Genomic DNA, 16,514 nt, shown 5'->3' with positions numbered 1-16,514 from the left:
GTCACGCACTCCACACAAACTTGCGCTTGCACCTAACTGACTGACTTTGTGAGAGGAAACGATTTCTACCAACAGAGCATGGTGATCAACAGCTTGCTGTGGCATGGTCTGTATGTCAAATGCTCTGATTGGTCAATAAATAAAACACTGATTGGCCAGTGGCCAGGCAGGAAGTATAGGCGGGACTAACAGAGAGGAGAAAGAAGGGAACAGGAAGACAGAGGGAGACACTGCCAGCCACCACCATGACAAAAAGCATGTGAAGATGCCGGTAAGCCACGAGCCACGTGGCAAGGTATAGATTTATAGAAATGGATTAATTTAAGATATAAAAACAGTTAGCAAGAAGCCTGCCACAGCCATACAGTTTGTAAGCAATATAAGTCTCTGTGTTTACTTGGTCGGGTCTGAGTGGCTGTGGGACTGGCAGGTGACAGAGATTTGTCCTGACTGTGGGCCAGGCAGGAAAACTCTAGCTACAACAGCTATTGTTGGGGATTTGACAAAGGGGTGGAATGGGGTGAAGGCAAACCTGGAGGTGGGAAACCAAGCAGGACAGAACGTCCACAGGTCACATGTTTGGTGTGCAAGCGCGGGGACCTGATTCATACTCCTAGCCTACATTTTAAAATAGCCAGGCACAGCGCTGCACGCTTGCAGTCTTGGCACTGTAGAGATGGAGGCAGGAGGATTCCTGGGGCTCCCCGGCCAACCAGCCTACCCTCTTTGGTAAGTTCTAGACCAACAAGAGACCCTGTGTCCTAAAACAACATGTATGACTCCTGGGAAGGGACACCCAAGCTTGTCCTCCATCTTAGATACTCAAGTGCGTGCGGGGGCACACGCACATGCACACACACGTACACACAATACAAATAAATTAACTTCAGGAATTGAGTATTTAATCATGTATTACAGTCAGTTCACACAGAAATAGAACATTCTTTACAGTGTCCATCAAGATGACCTATTAAGGTCATGGACTTTGGATGATTTTCTAATCTTGGTCTGTAAGAAAGAAAGAATATGATGTAAAAATGGGGAGAGAAGACTAAAATAGTGAATATGGTTTTAAAAAAATATCATTATTTTGGCATATTTGCCTATCACTTTCAAGAAGTTGTCCTCTAGGATCAAACTATGAGACCCTAAAAAGACAAAACTTTCAACACATAGTGTGTGGACCATCTTCAGTGTGGTCCATCCTTAGTGTGGACCATCCGTAGTGTGAACTATCCTTAATGCATGTGAAATAAATACTGGGCCACAGTCTCATTATATTTAATAGGGTCCTAATTTACTTAAATCAAGATTTAGCTTTGAAATGAAAACCTACAAAAATCTCCTTGCAAGTGAAGAACTAGGAGCAAGAAATAGACATCAGGGGTGAGGGATGGAGAGTGGGGATGGCTCAGTGACAGAGAGCATTTGCAGGGACAGAGTTTGGTTCCCAGCACTCCTGTTAGGTGGCTCACAACAGCTCCTAACTCCAGCTCCAGGGAGTGCAAAGCCTCCGTGGTCACCTGCACTCATGTGTACATATCCACACACACACATAGACATACGTAAAATAAAAATGTATTTTAAAAAGTGAGACATCTGGGACTGTTTTTTTAACCCCAAAGTTCTGCTCTTTCCACTGCCAGAGACAACTGACCAAAATCAGCACCGTGATTTTGAGAAGAAGCAGAGGAAGTCTCAAGCTGCACTGAAGGGTGCACTGAGGTCAGAGGTCAGTCAAGACTTCAGAGCTCATCATGGCTGAAGCCTGCAGGGCTCTGGAGTTTTCACCCAGGACTTAGCAGCTGGGGGTGCCTTGTGACCTCTTTCCCTGATTTCAAAGTCAATAAATCCATACAAATATGCCTCGCATTCAATGTAAAAAATAGCTATGTGATAAGTAAGCAAATGTCTCAATGGGTAAATGTATAAAATTATATGGAAAATATTTTTAAATAATTCTAGAAAAATACCATAGTATGTTTCTACAACTCAGAGAAAATTCATGCTGTTTTGGAAATCAAAATTCCTGAGCAGAATTAAACTAGTATTTGCAAAGTGATCATATAAAATAACATTTTTTTCTAAATCTCCAGTTTTGGTATATGTACTGCTGAAGATAGGACCCAACTGCATACTTACAGTTGACCTAAAAGATCGCGTACATATCCTGCTGCATGGGGCTACATGACTGAGACTGTTCTAAAATTACAGATTAAGAGTTCATGTTAGCAAAGGGAGTCAGTTTATAAACACGTAGAAGGCAATAAACACCTCAGCTCATAACCCCAGCAGTCTCTTGCTTAGAGCTTCTGTGAGGGCAGGCAGACTGGCCTTCTCATTCAGGCTCTACAAAAACTTGATTGTAACTTGGTAGGTGGAACATGCCTGAAATCTCAAAACTTGGGAGCACTTAGTGGAAGGATTTTGTATTGTAATCTGTGCTGCATAGCAAAAAAAACAGCTCAAAAAACAATCAACCAGATATAAGACCATCTCAAAATAATATAAAAAACAAAACCTGTGTTTAACATAGTATCTTGCTAAACTTTGCAGGCTAGCTTCCAGAATAGCTGGGGGTTTTAGATATGTGCCACTGGGCAAGGCCTACAAGAAAACTTTGATCATGCAACTATTTTATGCTAGAAAAATATGAAATACTTCATATTTATCTTTTAATCTTAAATAAAATATAAGGGGAGGAAATTTTTTAAAGATATTATTTTTTAAAAAGGAAGGGAAACTTACCTTGACCTTCTGGCTTTCTCTTGGGGCATTCTAATTAAATCTTCCAAATGTCTATTTCTCTCTTCCAAACTGAGGGAAGAAACAATTGCATTTTTACACAAAAATGGACTTTTCAAGATGAATATTTTGTAACTTCTCTGGAGGCTGTCTTAGTCACTGTCCTATTGCTGTGAAGACACACCATGACCATGGCAACTCTTACAAAGGTAAGCATTTAATTGGGGGCTGGCTTACAGTTTTAGAGGGTTGGTCCACTATCATCATGGCAGGAAGCAGGCAGGCATGGCACTGGAGCAGTAGCTGAGAGCTTTACATCCTGATCCACAGGCAGCAGGCAGAGGGAAACAGACACTGGACCTGGTGTGGGCTTTTGAAACCTCCAAGCCCACCCCCAGTGACACACTTTCTCCAACAAGGCCATACCTCCCAATCCTTCCTAAACAGTTCCACTAACTGAGGACCAAGCATTCGAACACAAGAGGCTACAGGAGAAAAGCTCATTCTCATTTAAACCACCAGAGACTATGAGTCAATACTGTAAGGATTATGAGCTAAGATTGTTATCTATAATAAAGCTACCCTATTAAATATTTTATGATGGGGGCGAGAGGAGGGAGGAGAGGGGGATCTGTGGCTGGTGTGTAAAATGAATAAAAATTTTCTTAATTATAAAAATTTCTTAATAATAATAAATTATTTTATGATCAGATTTTTCTCATAACTAACATTAAATCCAAAGCTAATCATACACCATCTGTCCATCTCAAAATACAGGAATCTGGATCTTTTCTTGGCAATTCAGAACACTTGGTCAATTTTTCCCTTTATAGGTTCCAGGGCTAAAGATAAGAATAGATAACGACAAATGTCATTTAGATTTGTTTGTTTGCACAGTGGGTCAGTGTAATGTAGCCCTGGAGTGTGTTAACAGGGTTCCTTATCTGGAGCTGCTTTACCACAAAAAAATGTGTGGTAGTGTCCTGCATGGTCACAGCATTCTGTTGGCCTGTTAGATAGAGATTTTCCTGTTTTTATGCATTTAGAGAGAGAGAGAGAGAGTTCCAAGCAAAAGACATTTAGACTCTCAAATATATTCTTTAGGACATATAGTAAAGACACTAAAAAAGTTCAAAACAAACAGTTAAAAAAAAAAAGCCAGCTCATCTACAAAGGCAAACACAGCACATTAAATGTCTCAAACCAGGAAAGAATGGAATTAGACAAAGGCTCACACAGCACATCAAACCTCTCAAAGGAAACCCTAAAATCCAGTAAAGAATGGAACGGCATATTTCAAGTCCTAAAAGCCAATAACTTCCAAATAAGATTGTTGTGTCCCACAAAATTGTCTTTCAGAACAGTAGAGAAATTTGATTATTTTAAGACAAACAAACAAACATCATCAGGGCTGCCAAACCAACACTGAAGGATGCTTATGTGAACCCTGAATATAGAGGAGGAAGAGTGTGGACCAAGGACACAGGGAAGAATACTCTTCTTGAAAAATAGATGAACAAGGGAGAACTAAGAAAGAATACAAAGTGCATGATACAATAAACCCACAAATCCCTAATATGAATAGAAGAGAGAGAACAGAACAAGTAATAATCCAATTAACCAGGAAAACAACCAATCAAATTACAGGAATCAGCACAGCGCTCTCAATAATAACCCTAAGTGTAAGTGGTTTTAACTGTCCAATTAACCAATTAAAAAAAAAAAAAAAAACCACGGGCCAGGCTGTGGTGGTGCACGCCTTTAATCCCAGCACTCAGGAGGCAGAGCCAGGCGGATCTCTGTGAGTTCAAGGCTGGGCTACCAAGTGAGTTCCAGGAAAGGCGCAAAGCTACACAAGAGAAACCCTGTCTCGGAAAAAACAAAACAAAACAAACAAACAAACAAAAAAACCCACTGACTAACCTGGGCAGTGGTGGTACACTCTAATCTCAGCACTCAGAAGGCAGAGGCAGGTGGATCTCTGTGAGTTCAAGGCCAGCCAGGTCTACAGAGCAAGTTCCAGGATTGCAGAGAGAGACTCAGTCTTGAAAAACACAAAAACAAAAACAAAAACAAAACAAAGCAAAAAACTAAAACCAAACCAAAATAACAACAACAACAAAAAGACTAACTAGCTGATTGGACTAAAAAGCAAGATCCAAATTCTTTTGTCTCTAGGAAAGGCATCTCACTGGCAAACAGTTACAGACTGGAAGTGAAAGATGCAAGTCAATGTGCCAAGTAAATGAAAGTTGCTACAAGCTGCAGGAAAATGCTGCAAGCCGCAGGAAAATGCAATGGAATTCAGCTACTATCACAAAAGCTACTACTTGGAAAAGTCAAGGACTTCTCCAAAGGTCAAGCCATGGCTTAAGAAGTCATGTTGATTATATATATATATAAATTTGCTGGTTCCTAAAATGTGCTTCCAAGACCTCCTAACAGTGTATTTATCTAAAATTCCTATCAAGCATCCAAGGCCAAACAAAACACCTGTCTCCTAGGTCAGGCAGATAGCTTTATTTCTTGTGCAATTTAGGGTGAGACCCTCCTTTCTTATACAACCTTACTAGTAGATCCCTAACTTCTTACCTAACCACTTCTCGGAATGCAGACTGAGCACACAGATCCCCTTTTCATACACTAACGGTCATTAGCACTCAGGTGACCTCCTCTTTCACCACTCCCGTTTTGGATTGTAAAAGAAAGCCTGGTGGTCACTGCCTGAGGAAAATGCTTACCTGCCTTTATGAACCCGCTCGACCAGGGGATTGCTATTACTTGGGTTTATAACTGGATTGCTGGGAGACTTAGGAGGAATGTGGAGAACTTAGAGACAGAGAACAGAGAGGGATAAGGAGGATTTTGACCAGAAAGAACGTGTGGACAAGATGGAAGATGAGGAAGAGTCAGATCGGGAAGTACTAGCTGGGTAAGAACAAGATGAAAAGGACCTGGATGAGGCAGAATTAAGACGAGAGAATTAAGATAGAACTTAGAGAGAGCAGTAGATAAATATAGAGAGAAATAAGGCAGGAAAGGAGAACAGAACTGAAGCTGTGTAAACAGGATGTTATCCCAGAGGAATTAAAGTGAATAGACTAAAGAGCTCTGTGTGCTGAGATTCTGTTTCCCGAATATAGTCCTCACTGTTCATAGTTCTCTCTCCTGAGCCCCTGGGATGTATAATATTAAGGCCGGTCCCTCTAATATTATACAAGAGAAAGTCAAAACTAAGCTGGCAGAGCTCAAAGAAGAGATGGTGGGAAGAACGTCAGTGAGATGGCTCAGTGGACAGAAGTTCTTACCACACAAGCCTCAACCTGAGCTGGATTCCCAGAACCCACCATGGAAGGAGATAATTGACTTCCACACACACAGGCACAGGCAGGCCTGTGCACATGCATGAGCACAAACTAAACAATCTCCAAGAAAACGAAAACCCAAACAAATGTTAAGGACGTAAAGCAAATGTGTTTCCCTGGGTTAGACCCTCCTCATTTTGTACCCTTAGAATGCCGACAGCCATTTAGTAACACCACTTAGTTGTTAGAACATTTCCTTTTTCTTTTTCAATGATTTATTTATTTTTATTTTGAGTACATTGTACACTGCTGTTCTGCCTGAATCTATGTCTGTGTGAGGGTGTCAAATCCCCTGGAACTGGAATTACAAACAGTTGTGAGCGGCCATGTGGGTGCTGGGAAATGAACCCAGGTCCTTTGAAAGAGCAGCCAGTGCTTTTCGCCTTGGAGTCATCTCTCCGGCCCTAGAACATTTTCTATACCTGAATTTCTTCCTCTCCTAACATTAATAATCATTTTTGGAAAGTAATGAGAACGCAGAATGAGCTCTGTATTTACACTGTATCATAGAAACAATTTAAGGGATTCTTGTATTCCCTCTCCCTAACTCAGACCTGATATAAACCCCCAACACACCAAACTTCCAGCCACCCTGTCATTTTATAACTCCAGATGTTCAAGTTGGATTTGGAGTGGGAATGAGACGATTGGCTCTAGGCCCCTATCTGTTGATCTCTGTTTTCTGGATTCTTGTCTTCAGCATCTCCATTCACAATCAACCATGTTAAGCCTTGACTACAGGGCTCATGGGCTAGGCCCCTCCCTTCTTGGGAAGAGTGTGAAAGGCCTGACTGAGTACAGGGCACACTCTGGGTTGTTTCTAGGAAGTTTTGTTGTTTAGGATTGCAAAAATAACTGTTTGTTTCCTTTTGTTGTTGTTTGTTTGTTTGTTTGTTTTTTCTTTTCTTTTCTTTTTTTTCTTTTCTTTTTGAGACAGGATTTCTCGGGTTGCTCTGGATGTAGTGGAACTCCATCTGCAGACCAGGTTGGCCTTGAACTCAAAGATCCGCCTGCCTCCCAAGTGCTGGGATTAAAAACGAGCCACCGCTCCGGGCTGCAGATGACTCTTGAAGTGTAAGGTGAGGCAGCCCCACCTGGAGAAGGCTGGGTCACACCTCTGCCCCTGGAAGGTCCGTGCCCGTGTACTGCAGCAGTACCAAGGGCAGTTCGTTGGAGCTGGCATGTTTGCCCACAGCTGTCCCCACCACAGCGGTGAGGCTTCTCACCTGTGTGGGTTTGCAAGCATGTCTTGAGATGCCTAGGGTGCTGTTCTTTCCCTCTCCCCACTCTGGTTAGGGGGCTTCAGGCAGTGTCATGAGCAAGGAGCTCATGGTGGGGGAGCTCCGGAGCGGGTGATGCCCTTGCAGGGGTAGCTGTGGGATGGTGCTCTGTGGTAACAGCCAGCAGTTCCTCTCCACCCTGTGGAATTATTCCCGCTATGAAGCCAGAGCTGCAAGGGGAAGTCTTGTGCGCCGCTTCCCGTGGCTGAGCTGTGGTCCAGCTTCAAACTGGGCCCATCGGGGCCCGCCAACCATGCAAAAGGACACTGTTACGCTTAATTCTGGGGCACAGCGTGGCCTTTGGCAAGGCTGATGACCCACTGACCGCCATGCTCGCTATCGGGGCTCTCAGCTACTCAGCACCAAGTTGCCCATCAACCGCCCAGGAGCTGCTGAGTGGTGGCTCTCTGGAGGAGGGGCCGTGGTGGGGGTGGTGCCGACAAGCCCCTGTCTGCAGGAGGAACAACTTCGGACCCTGCAGGCATAGGGCACTGGCAGGGTGGTACTCCACCTGGAAGAGGAGGATGGAGCTGAGGCTGGTGGGGACCATTGATTGCTGACGGGATAGGCAGTTGGAGAGAATTAAGTCTTTGAACTCCTGGGTCTCCTTCGGGGTGGGCGGCCTGGTCATCACTAGCTCTCTCTCCAGGGCTGGGACAACAGTGGCTTCTTGTGAGAGAGCTCTTCCTGTGACTGGTGGAGGTAAGGTGAGGTGGGGTGGGGTGGGGTGGGTTAGGGTGTGTGTGTGTGAGGGGCGTGTCAGTGAGAACACGGGGCGACAGCGCCTCACTCGTGGCCTAACAGCGAGGTTACTCGAAGCCCAAGGTCAATGAAGATTTCAAAAAATAAGAAACAAAACCCAAGACCAGAAGTCCCAAGTTGCTCGAGATTCTTTTTCTTCGGATTAAATATAAACTGTTGTGGTGCCTTTTTAGGAAGTTCGTTTGTATATCAAAATTCTCAGAAAAGCTGTAACTCTTGAAAACAGCAGCCAGGCAAGCCAGCCCCAGGTCACACGCCAGGCTGTGCCCTTGGACCAGCAGCGTCCCCCACGAGTAGTAAAGCAGCTTATTCTGAATCCGGCCGGGGACAAGGTTTTAGCCCATCCTAAATACACACCCTTGTTTTTCTATTTCTAAGAGTCAGAGAAAAAGATCTTAGAAGCCAGAGAATGAAATAAAACATCAGTAAATATTCACAAAATTTAAAAAATTAGTTTTATTAACTTACTGTGCAATCTGAGAATGGGATATCTCAAGTCTTTGGTCAGCACATTTGATAATTTCTTCATATGACGTTACCTTGAGAAAACAGGTATTTTTTTTAAATAAATATAAGCATTTGTATTTAATTTTGATTACTTTCTCCTTTTTAAAAAATCTTTACAAGTTGAAGTTTAATTATCTGAGTACAATAAATGAAAATCTTACAGCAGACAAAAACATCCTTTTCTATTTTGATCTCAGGAACATGAGTAACCATAGAGTTAGGCCCACTCATCAGGCTGGAGATGTGGGTCCCAGAAACTAGACAACTCCAGTGAGGGCCCTGTCATCTCCCAGTCTCCCACACTAAGGATTACAGCCTATTTGATTAAAGTTAATGCAGCCCCCCCCCTTTTTTTTTTAGAGTAAACTAGAAACTAAGCATGGATGGCCCATGCCTGCAATTTTAGCACTGAGGCAGTAGAACGTAAGATTCCGAGGCAAGCCTGGGCTACATATGGAGAAAGTCTCAAAAGACCAAAATGAAAACAAAAAGGAAACGTAAACACTAAGTTGGCAAGATACTTAATTACCTTGAAGGTAAAGTAGCAAAATTAAGACTTTAAAGTGCCTGGCACAAGGTTCTTGGCCACTTTCCAGCTACCCCGCTAATGGGGGCATGGAATGTGCATTACGAGGAAAAAGGGACCAGTATAAAGTGGCTTGGCAGACCTCAGATCCTTTTGGCTCTGGAGTTCCATTGGTTCTGATGTGATGTTTGTGTTGAGTTTTGTCATTGTTTGATTTGCTTTTTTTGCTGAGGACCAAACCCAGGGCACATGCTAGGCAGCACTCTGCCAACTGAGCCACAGCCCCATCACTTTTTGATGCCTGGCATCATTTTTTTGAAGGTTTTGTTTCTTTTCCTGTCAAAGAACTTGTACCTTATTTATTAAGCTGCCCACATGTCTTCGGTACTTGTTATTCTCCTCGATGAGTCTGCTGTAGTGCTCTTCTTTGCTCTCCAGAAGGCCCCCCAGCTTTGTGATCTACGGAGAAACATCAGTGAAAATGTAACCTGGAAACCACCATGAAACAGGCGTAAAAAATGAAAACAACCAGCTATATTTTAGTCCATATTCTCTGAAACAGAGTTCTACTAAAGTGAGTCGTGACACAGATGAGCTGGAGCTGGGGTTAGATTGCACACAGAACACACAAGCAAGGATTATGATGGACTTTCATTGATTCTGTTATTTTCTACTCTGAGACGGCTTTGGAAATAACCAAGCACTTGCTAGCACCTATGGACATCAATCACCCCCAGCTGTCATTACTGTCCTTTTCCTAGATAACACGTGCAGAGACATGCTTGAATGTGAGTCACAGCAGCGATGGGGTGATGAGGCATGGTCTGGGACACACTATCCCTTGCAAATGATGCTCATTTCTAAGTTTCAGCTTAATGTACTTCATGGTCCAGCCGATTGTCCAGTTTTCTCAAGAATATTATTGAAAATTAAAACAGGTTGGCAAGATGGCTTAGTGGGTCAAGGCACCTGCAGCCACAGCTGATGACCTGAGTACTGTCCCTAGACCCAGGTGGAAAGAGAGAACGAACTCCTGCAAGTTGTCCTCTGACCTCCCTGTGTGCCATGGCACTTTCCATATCAATATGTTTTTTTTTTTTTTTTTTTTTTTTTTGGTTTTTCGAGACAGGGTTTCTCTGTGTAGTTTTGCGCCTTTCCTGGAGCTCACTTGGTAGCCCAGGCTGGCCTCGAACTCACAGCGATCCGCCTGCCTCTGCCTCCCGAGTGCTGGGATTAAAGGCATGCGCCACCACCGCCCGGCCATATCAATATGGTTTTACACACACACACACACACAAATCAATCAAATGTAATAAAAATTTTAAATAAAAAATTACTTTTTTCTGAGAGAGGCATTTAGGGTTATCAGGAAAGCTTGTTAATATTTTTCTCTGAAAGTTACTTTAATTTTCAAAGAAATTATAGAAGAAAAACTACAGAAACCTTCCCACTAACTAGCAGTGCTAAGAGTGATTTTCAGCCTTCTCACATTATTTATCTATCTATCTATCTATTTTGGTTTTTCGAGACAGGGTTTCCCTGTGTAGTTTTGGTGCCTGTCCTGGATCTCACTCTGTAGACCAGGCTGGCCTTAAATTCACAGAGATCCGCCTGACTCTGCCTCCCGAGTGCTGGGATTAAAGGCATGTCCTCCCTTATATTCCTTTCTCTGCCCAGCCATTATCACTTCCTGTCTCAACCTTCCTAGTGCTGGGATTAAAGGTGTGTGACTCCCAAGAGCTGGGATTAAAGGTGTGTGCCACCACTGCCTGACCTTTGTGGCTAACTCTGTGGCTGGCTCTGTCCTCTGATCTTCAGGCAAGCTTTATTAGAGTAAAACAAAATATCACCACATTTCCCCTTTTTTGTCTAAAGTAATAAAAGAAGGTTATAACTAATATAAGAAAAACTATATACAATAAGTATAATAAATATATACAATATATACAGGGAATAATTACATTAACAATGTCCAGTCCATTAACATTTGACAGACTCAGAGAAAATACTCCATTATTTATCCTATTTTGTGAGTCCAAAAATGTTGTACCTAATTCATTTTCTATCCTAATTTGTATTACCAACCCCAAACTGTCTTTTGATGTCTTTCAAACTTATATATTTTACATCTCTTTAGTGAGTTTCTTTCCTAAATTTGTTAACAAGGAAACTATAATCTTCAAACACTTCAAAAACCTACAGAATATGGCATTTAATATGTTTTTAAGAACTTAGACTTTTCTGGACAGTGAGATACATCTGCTCCTGGAAGCACCAATTACTTCAAAGAGGATGATGGGCATCGAAGAAACTTGTTATGGAGTTTGCTTACAATGTGGAAAAGGCTAACCATTTGGGCAAGAAACTGCTCTTGCCTGGACTGCTTGACAATATGTTGTATAAACTGGATATGCAGGACCCATAGGAAGGTGACCACTGAACTTTGCTAAAAAAAAAAAAAAAAAAGGCAGGATGGTCCTCTAGGTTTCTGCTTCACAGAAGAAACTGCCAGACATTCTGCTGGACACAGAGGAAAGCAACTGATGAACTTTAACATTAGGTAGAATAGTCCTTCAAATTTCCTGCTTCACTGAAAAATATGCCAGTGACTCTAGGCCAGTAGGCTGAAGATGGATGCCCCAATATTACAGAGGAAATTTGGGTGACTGTCCAGGCAGCTAGATGTCTCTGTCATTTCTAGAATTTTGGAAGTTGCTTACAATGCACTTTCTGTTTACTTAGGTATTATTATATTCTTCTGGGGTCTTTGATGGAGTTGATGACTAGATAGTCACAGTTTTCCTTAGTTATGATAAAAGGTAAATTAGATATAAAACTTTAGACTCACAAAAATAGGATAGATGATAGAATATTTTCTTTAATTTTGCCAAAATACAAATAGACTAGATATTGTAACTGTAATTCTTGCTTGGTAACTGTTTTGTTATATGTAATTTTACTATGTTAAATCTAAAACCTTTCTTTTTGATTAGACAGAAAAGAGGAATTGTTGTGGGATGGTCTTTCTGTATGCTATGAATATGTGTTGCTTCTATTGGTTAATAAATAAAACTGCTTTGACCTTTGGTAAGTCAGGATAAGAGCCAGGCAGGAAATCCAAACAGAGCTACAGAGAGAAGGGCGGAGTCAGGGTAGATGCCAATCTACCTCCCAAGGAGCAACATGCCAACAGACTGGTAACATCATGGCCACGTGGCAAAATATATATTAATATAAATGGGTTAATTTAAGACATTAGAGATAGCTAGCAGTAAGCCTGAGCCATAGACCAAACATTTTGTAATTAATATTAAGTCTCTGAATGATTGTTTATAAAAACAGCTGCTGCCCAAGGCAAGACTGAGAAACTTGAGTCTACAGTGGCACAATGTAATAATCTAACACACATAATTTATAGTGATAAAATTAGGACGGTTCAGACTTCTATCTTCATAGACCTTTAAAAAAAAACCAAAAACCTTTGATTGTCAGGGCATGGTGGTGCATGCCTTTAATCCCTGCACTCATGGAGGCTGAGGCAGGCATCTCTGAGTTCCATGCCAGCCTGATCTATAGAACAAGTTCCAAGACAACCAGGGCTACACAGAGAAATCCTGTCCCAAAACAAACAAACAAACAAAAAAAGAATCTTTGATTATCATGTGACAGTGATACATATTTATGCAGCTGAATGAATGGAAAAGGAAATATTATAGAAAATGAAATAAACCAGACCCAGGAAGTTAAAAACACTGCATGTTCTGCTTGAAAGATAAATGCTTTTAAACAGTTAAAGTGAGTGCATAGTAGTGATATCTAGAGGATGGGAAGAACAGAGGAGAAGACAGGATGGCAGGGAGTTGGATAACAGGTAATAAGATCCAGTGTTCACAGGAACATGCGCCATATTCTACAAATAATCAGGAGGGAAGTGGCCAAAACTCCAAACACAAAGTCATGGTAAGAAGGAAGAGATTTATTTGATTAATGCACATTGTATATGTATATTAAAATATAGTACGAAAAAAGAAAAATATTATACTGTACTGTACTAATTCAGTTTTTTAATTGTTCTGTAACTGTCTAAACACCAAAATCATGTTTTCATTTCCTCCTGTTTTCTTGCATTCTCTTTATGTGCCACCTGAGGTAAACTCAGAGTTATTTCCAACCGCAGTCATTGAATGCAGCCATTATAGCAGCCATTATAGTACATATAATAGTCATTATATATACACAAAAGCTAAGTGTGCTTGACCCACAGTGGAAAGAAGCACCTATTTTGGAGAGCTGTGCGTGGTGTGTATCTGTAAGCTCAGAACTTCAGAAGCTGAGCTGGGATATTGTGAGATGAAGGCTGTAAATGATGGGCTGGAGAGATGGCTCAGCAGTTAAGAGTAACTTTGCTGCTCTTTCAGGGGATTCAAGTTTGGTACCCCACACCCAAATCAGGCAGCTCATAACCAACTAGAACTCCAGCTCCAGGTGATCTGATACCCTCTTCTCATCTCTGGATGTACATACACACACAAATAAATAATAACATTTTAAAAAATAAATAAATGAAAATAATAAAAGGAGGGATAAAAAAGCTAGTGGTAGAATGCTTATCTTGCATTAGGTGAGCCTTGGGTTTGATGCCTAGAATTAGGGAAAATAAAAGCATGTTTATCTTTTGGCTTCTGCATTTTGAAAGACATAAATCTTATTAGTCTAAACACAAATCAAGTTGAACAATATTTAAATTTTTATAATTATTTTTAAAATTCTTTTTTTTTTTTTTTTTTTGGTTTTTCGAGACAGGGTTTCTCTGTGTAGCTTTGCGCCTTTTCCTGGAACTCACTTTGTAGTCCAGGATGGCCTCGAACTCACAGAGATCCGCCTGGCTCTGCCTCCCGAGTGCTGGGATTAAAGGCGTGCGCCACCACCGCCCGGCTTTAAAATTCTTTTTTATTTTTATTTTATGTGTATGGATGTTTTGTTTGCATATGTCTGTATATTGCTTGCATGCCTGGTACCTGGAGAAGTAAGAAGAGGGCACTGGATCTCTTGGAACTGGATTTATAGACAGCTGTGAGCTACCTTGTAAGTGCTGGGAATTGAACCTGGGTCCTCTGGAATTACAGCTTAACCACTGAGCCACTTTTCCAGACTGATATGTACAATTAAAACATGAAAATACTTCCATACTTTTGTTGGTAATATTGCCATAATGCCAGTGTGACTATTTTAATGAGCAATACTTTGGAGGTTGATAACTTCTTAAAATGTAGTGGATAGTAATAGGCGTAAAAAGGTCCATAAGGCATTGGTCTGTCTTACCAAGAAATCAAGCTCCTCATTTAGATTGTGGTATTTATCCAGTTTGACTGCCAGTAACACAGGTGCATCTCTGGCATTCCTGGCTTCTTCCGAATCAAAATCTGTGACCTGAGATTAAATATGTTTGCACACATTATAGTAATTACATACTCCTATTATTTTACAGCATCATTTTAACTCGAGAATCAAAGAAAGGGGGCTGGAGGGATGGCTCAGCAGTTAAGAGAATTTGCTGATCTTTCAGAGGTCCTAGGTTCAGTTCCTAGCACCACATGATGGCCTCAAAAACATCTGTAATTCCAGCTGATGCCCTCTTCTGGCCTCCTCAGGCACTGCATACACTTGGTGCATCTGCAGGCAGGCAAAACACACATAATTTTCTTTTTTTTAAGGCTCAAAGATTGAGGATTGAGTGACATGAGACTAGATTCATAGAAGTATAGAATTTGCTGGGTGGTAGTGGTGCACGCCTTTAATCCCAGCACTTGGGAGGCAGAGCCAGGCGGATCTCTGTGAGTTTGAGGCCAGCCTGGTCTACAGAGTGAGTTCCAGGACAGCCAAGGCTACGTAAGAACTAGACCAGCAAATCTGCCAAGAGAACATAAATATCTGCAGTGTTTTAACATGTTGAAGACAAAGCAGAACGTGTTAAACTCACCTCAGTAGTGTGGTCTGGAAGTGCTTTCTCATGAGCAATTAACTCTTTAAGAGTTGCAATTCTGTTTTTATGTTTCAATAACTAGAAAAAAAGGTATTTTATGTTTTAGAGGAAAAGAAATAAAATTACCTACTAGAACATTTGTGATGAAATCATGCGCCCATACAAAGTCCAGTCCTTAATGCCTAAATGATGTAAATGATTTTACCACTTCCCTGACCACGAGTTCCTACAGCAGACTCAAGACTGCTACGCTTAGGGAGACCAGCTAGCAAGTCACCTAGAGCCCTGAACTGTGTGAGGTTTCTATGGTCCTTGCTACAGATGACTCATGGGGCCAAACTCTGTTGTTCACAGCATGCTGTTTAGAGTGAACACTTGCTTGCTTTCTGGTGGATGGAACTTTGGTACATAATTTCCCCAATAAAAATTCTATGGGCAAGTGGTTTTACTGAACTCCCCTGGCACATGACCCTTCACCCTGTGATCACTAGTTAGTGGTAGGGAAGTGCTCTGCATACTTTCGGGACTCCAGCAGGACCTCTGGGAACCTGTTTCCTTCTGATTCGGCCCCACTATGCTTTTCCCTAGCTGCTAGGACTATACCTGGATACTGAATCCTCTGTGATCCCTGGAGTTCACGGTGGAAGGCGAGAACCAACTCCTAAATATTGTCTTCTGACTGCCACACATGCACCATGGCCCATGTGTACCCCCCCAACATACATACATTATTAAGTACAATTACATTTAAATTTTTGGAAAAGGCAATGGAGAAACTCTAGGTACTTCTACCTTGACCCTTCTTCCCAATGAAGAAATACAGGGTTTTGTTTTAAATGTGTCTAAGTGACAAAGTTTGAAGCCACTATAAGGAATGTCAAAACGAATTCCTCTTTAGGAATCAGTAATGCCGTGGGAAAAAAAAAAAAAAAGTTCTTTCATTTTTATTACACTTATTTAGAGTGTGTGTGTGTGTGTGTGTGTGTGTGTGTGTGTGTGCGCGTGCGCGCGCGCGCGCGCGTGCATGTGTAACAGTCAGAGGAAAACTTCTGAGAGTTTGTTCTTCTACCATGTGGGTTCCAGTGGTTGAATTCAAGTCACTGGGCATGGTGGCACATGTCCCTAGCAGCTGAGCCTGTCATCAGCCCCTGTGAATAAAATTCCCAATGCAGATTTAATTTGTAAAGAAGTCAAATTTTGGCTAGTCCATCTACTTCTAAGAGGCACAATGAGCTAGTCTGGTCCCCAAGAACTTCTTAAACAAATCCGAAATTTTAGGAGCAACTGCTCTGTGATGTCTTAGCTATCTCTTCCCACTAAACGGAATCAGGTTTTAGAATAAAGAA

General features: G+C 41.6%; 1 protein-coding gene across 4 annotated transcripts in view; it reads right to left on the bottom strand.

The window, feature by feature from the left end:
* Positions 1 to 880: 880 nt before the first annotated feature.
* Cage1 (cancer antigen 1) overlaps positions 881 to 16,514 on the bottom strand; it is a 37,965-nt gene continuing 22,331 nt past the window's right edge. For 2 of the 4 annotated variants that reach the window (XM_028856537.2, XM_037205792.1), the window contains exons 7-12: positions 15,166 to 15,246; positions 14,508 to 14,615; positions 9,540 to 9,644; positions 8,621 to 8,691; positions 2,749 to 2,817; positions 881 to 1,008 (exon numbers count right to left, since the gene is read on the bottom strand). In XM_028856537.2, coding sequence (XP_028712370.1) covers positions 924 to 1,008; positions 2,749 to 2,817; positions 8,621 to 8,691; positions 9,540 to 9,644; positions 14,508 to 14,615; positions 15,166 to 15,246 — 519 coding nt within the window. In that variant the 3' untranslated portion in view covers positions 881 to 923. The remainder of the gene's footprint in view (positions 1,009 to 2,748; positions 2,818 to 8,620; positions 8,692 to 9,539; positions 9,645 to 14,507; positions 14,616 to 15,165; positions 15,247 to 16,514) is intronic. The other 2 variants (XM_037205790.1, XM_037205791.1) reach the window with 2 other exon arrangements.

The sequence above is a fragment of the Peromyscus leucopus genome, chromosome 5, assembly GCF_004664715.2.
Source record: "Peromyscus leucopus breed LL Stock chromosome 5, UCI_PerLeu_2.1, whole genome shotgun sequence".
NCBI classification, from domain to species: Eukaryota; Metazoa; Chordata; class Mammalia; order Rodentia; family Cricetidae; genus Peromyscus; species Peromyscus leucopus.
Note: the sequence above shows the minus strand (reverse complement) of the source record. Positions and strands in the feature narration are given on the sequence as shown.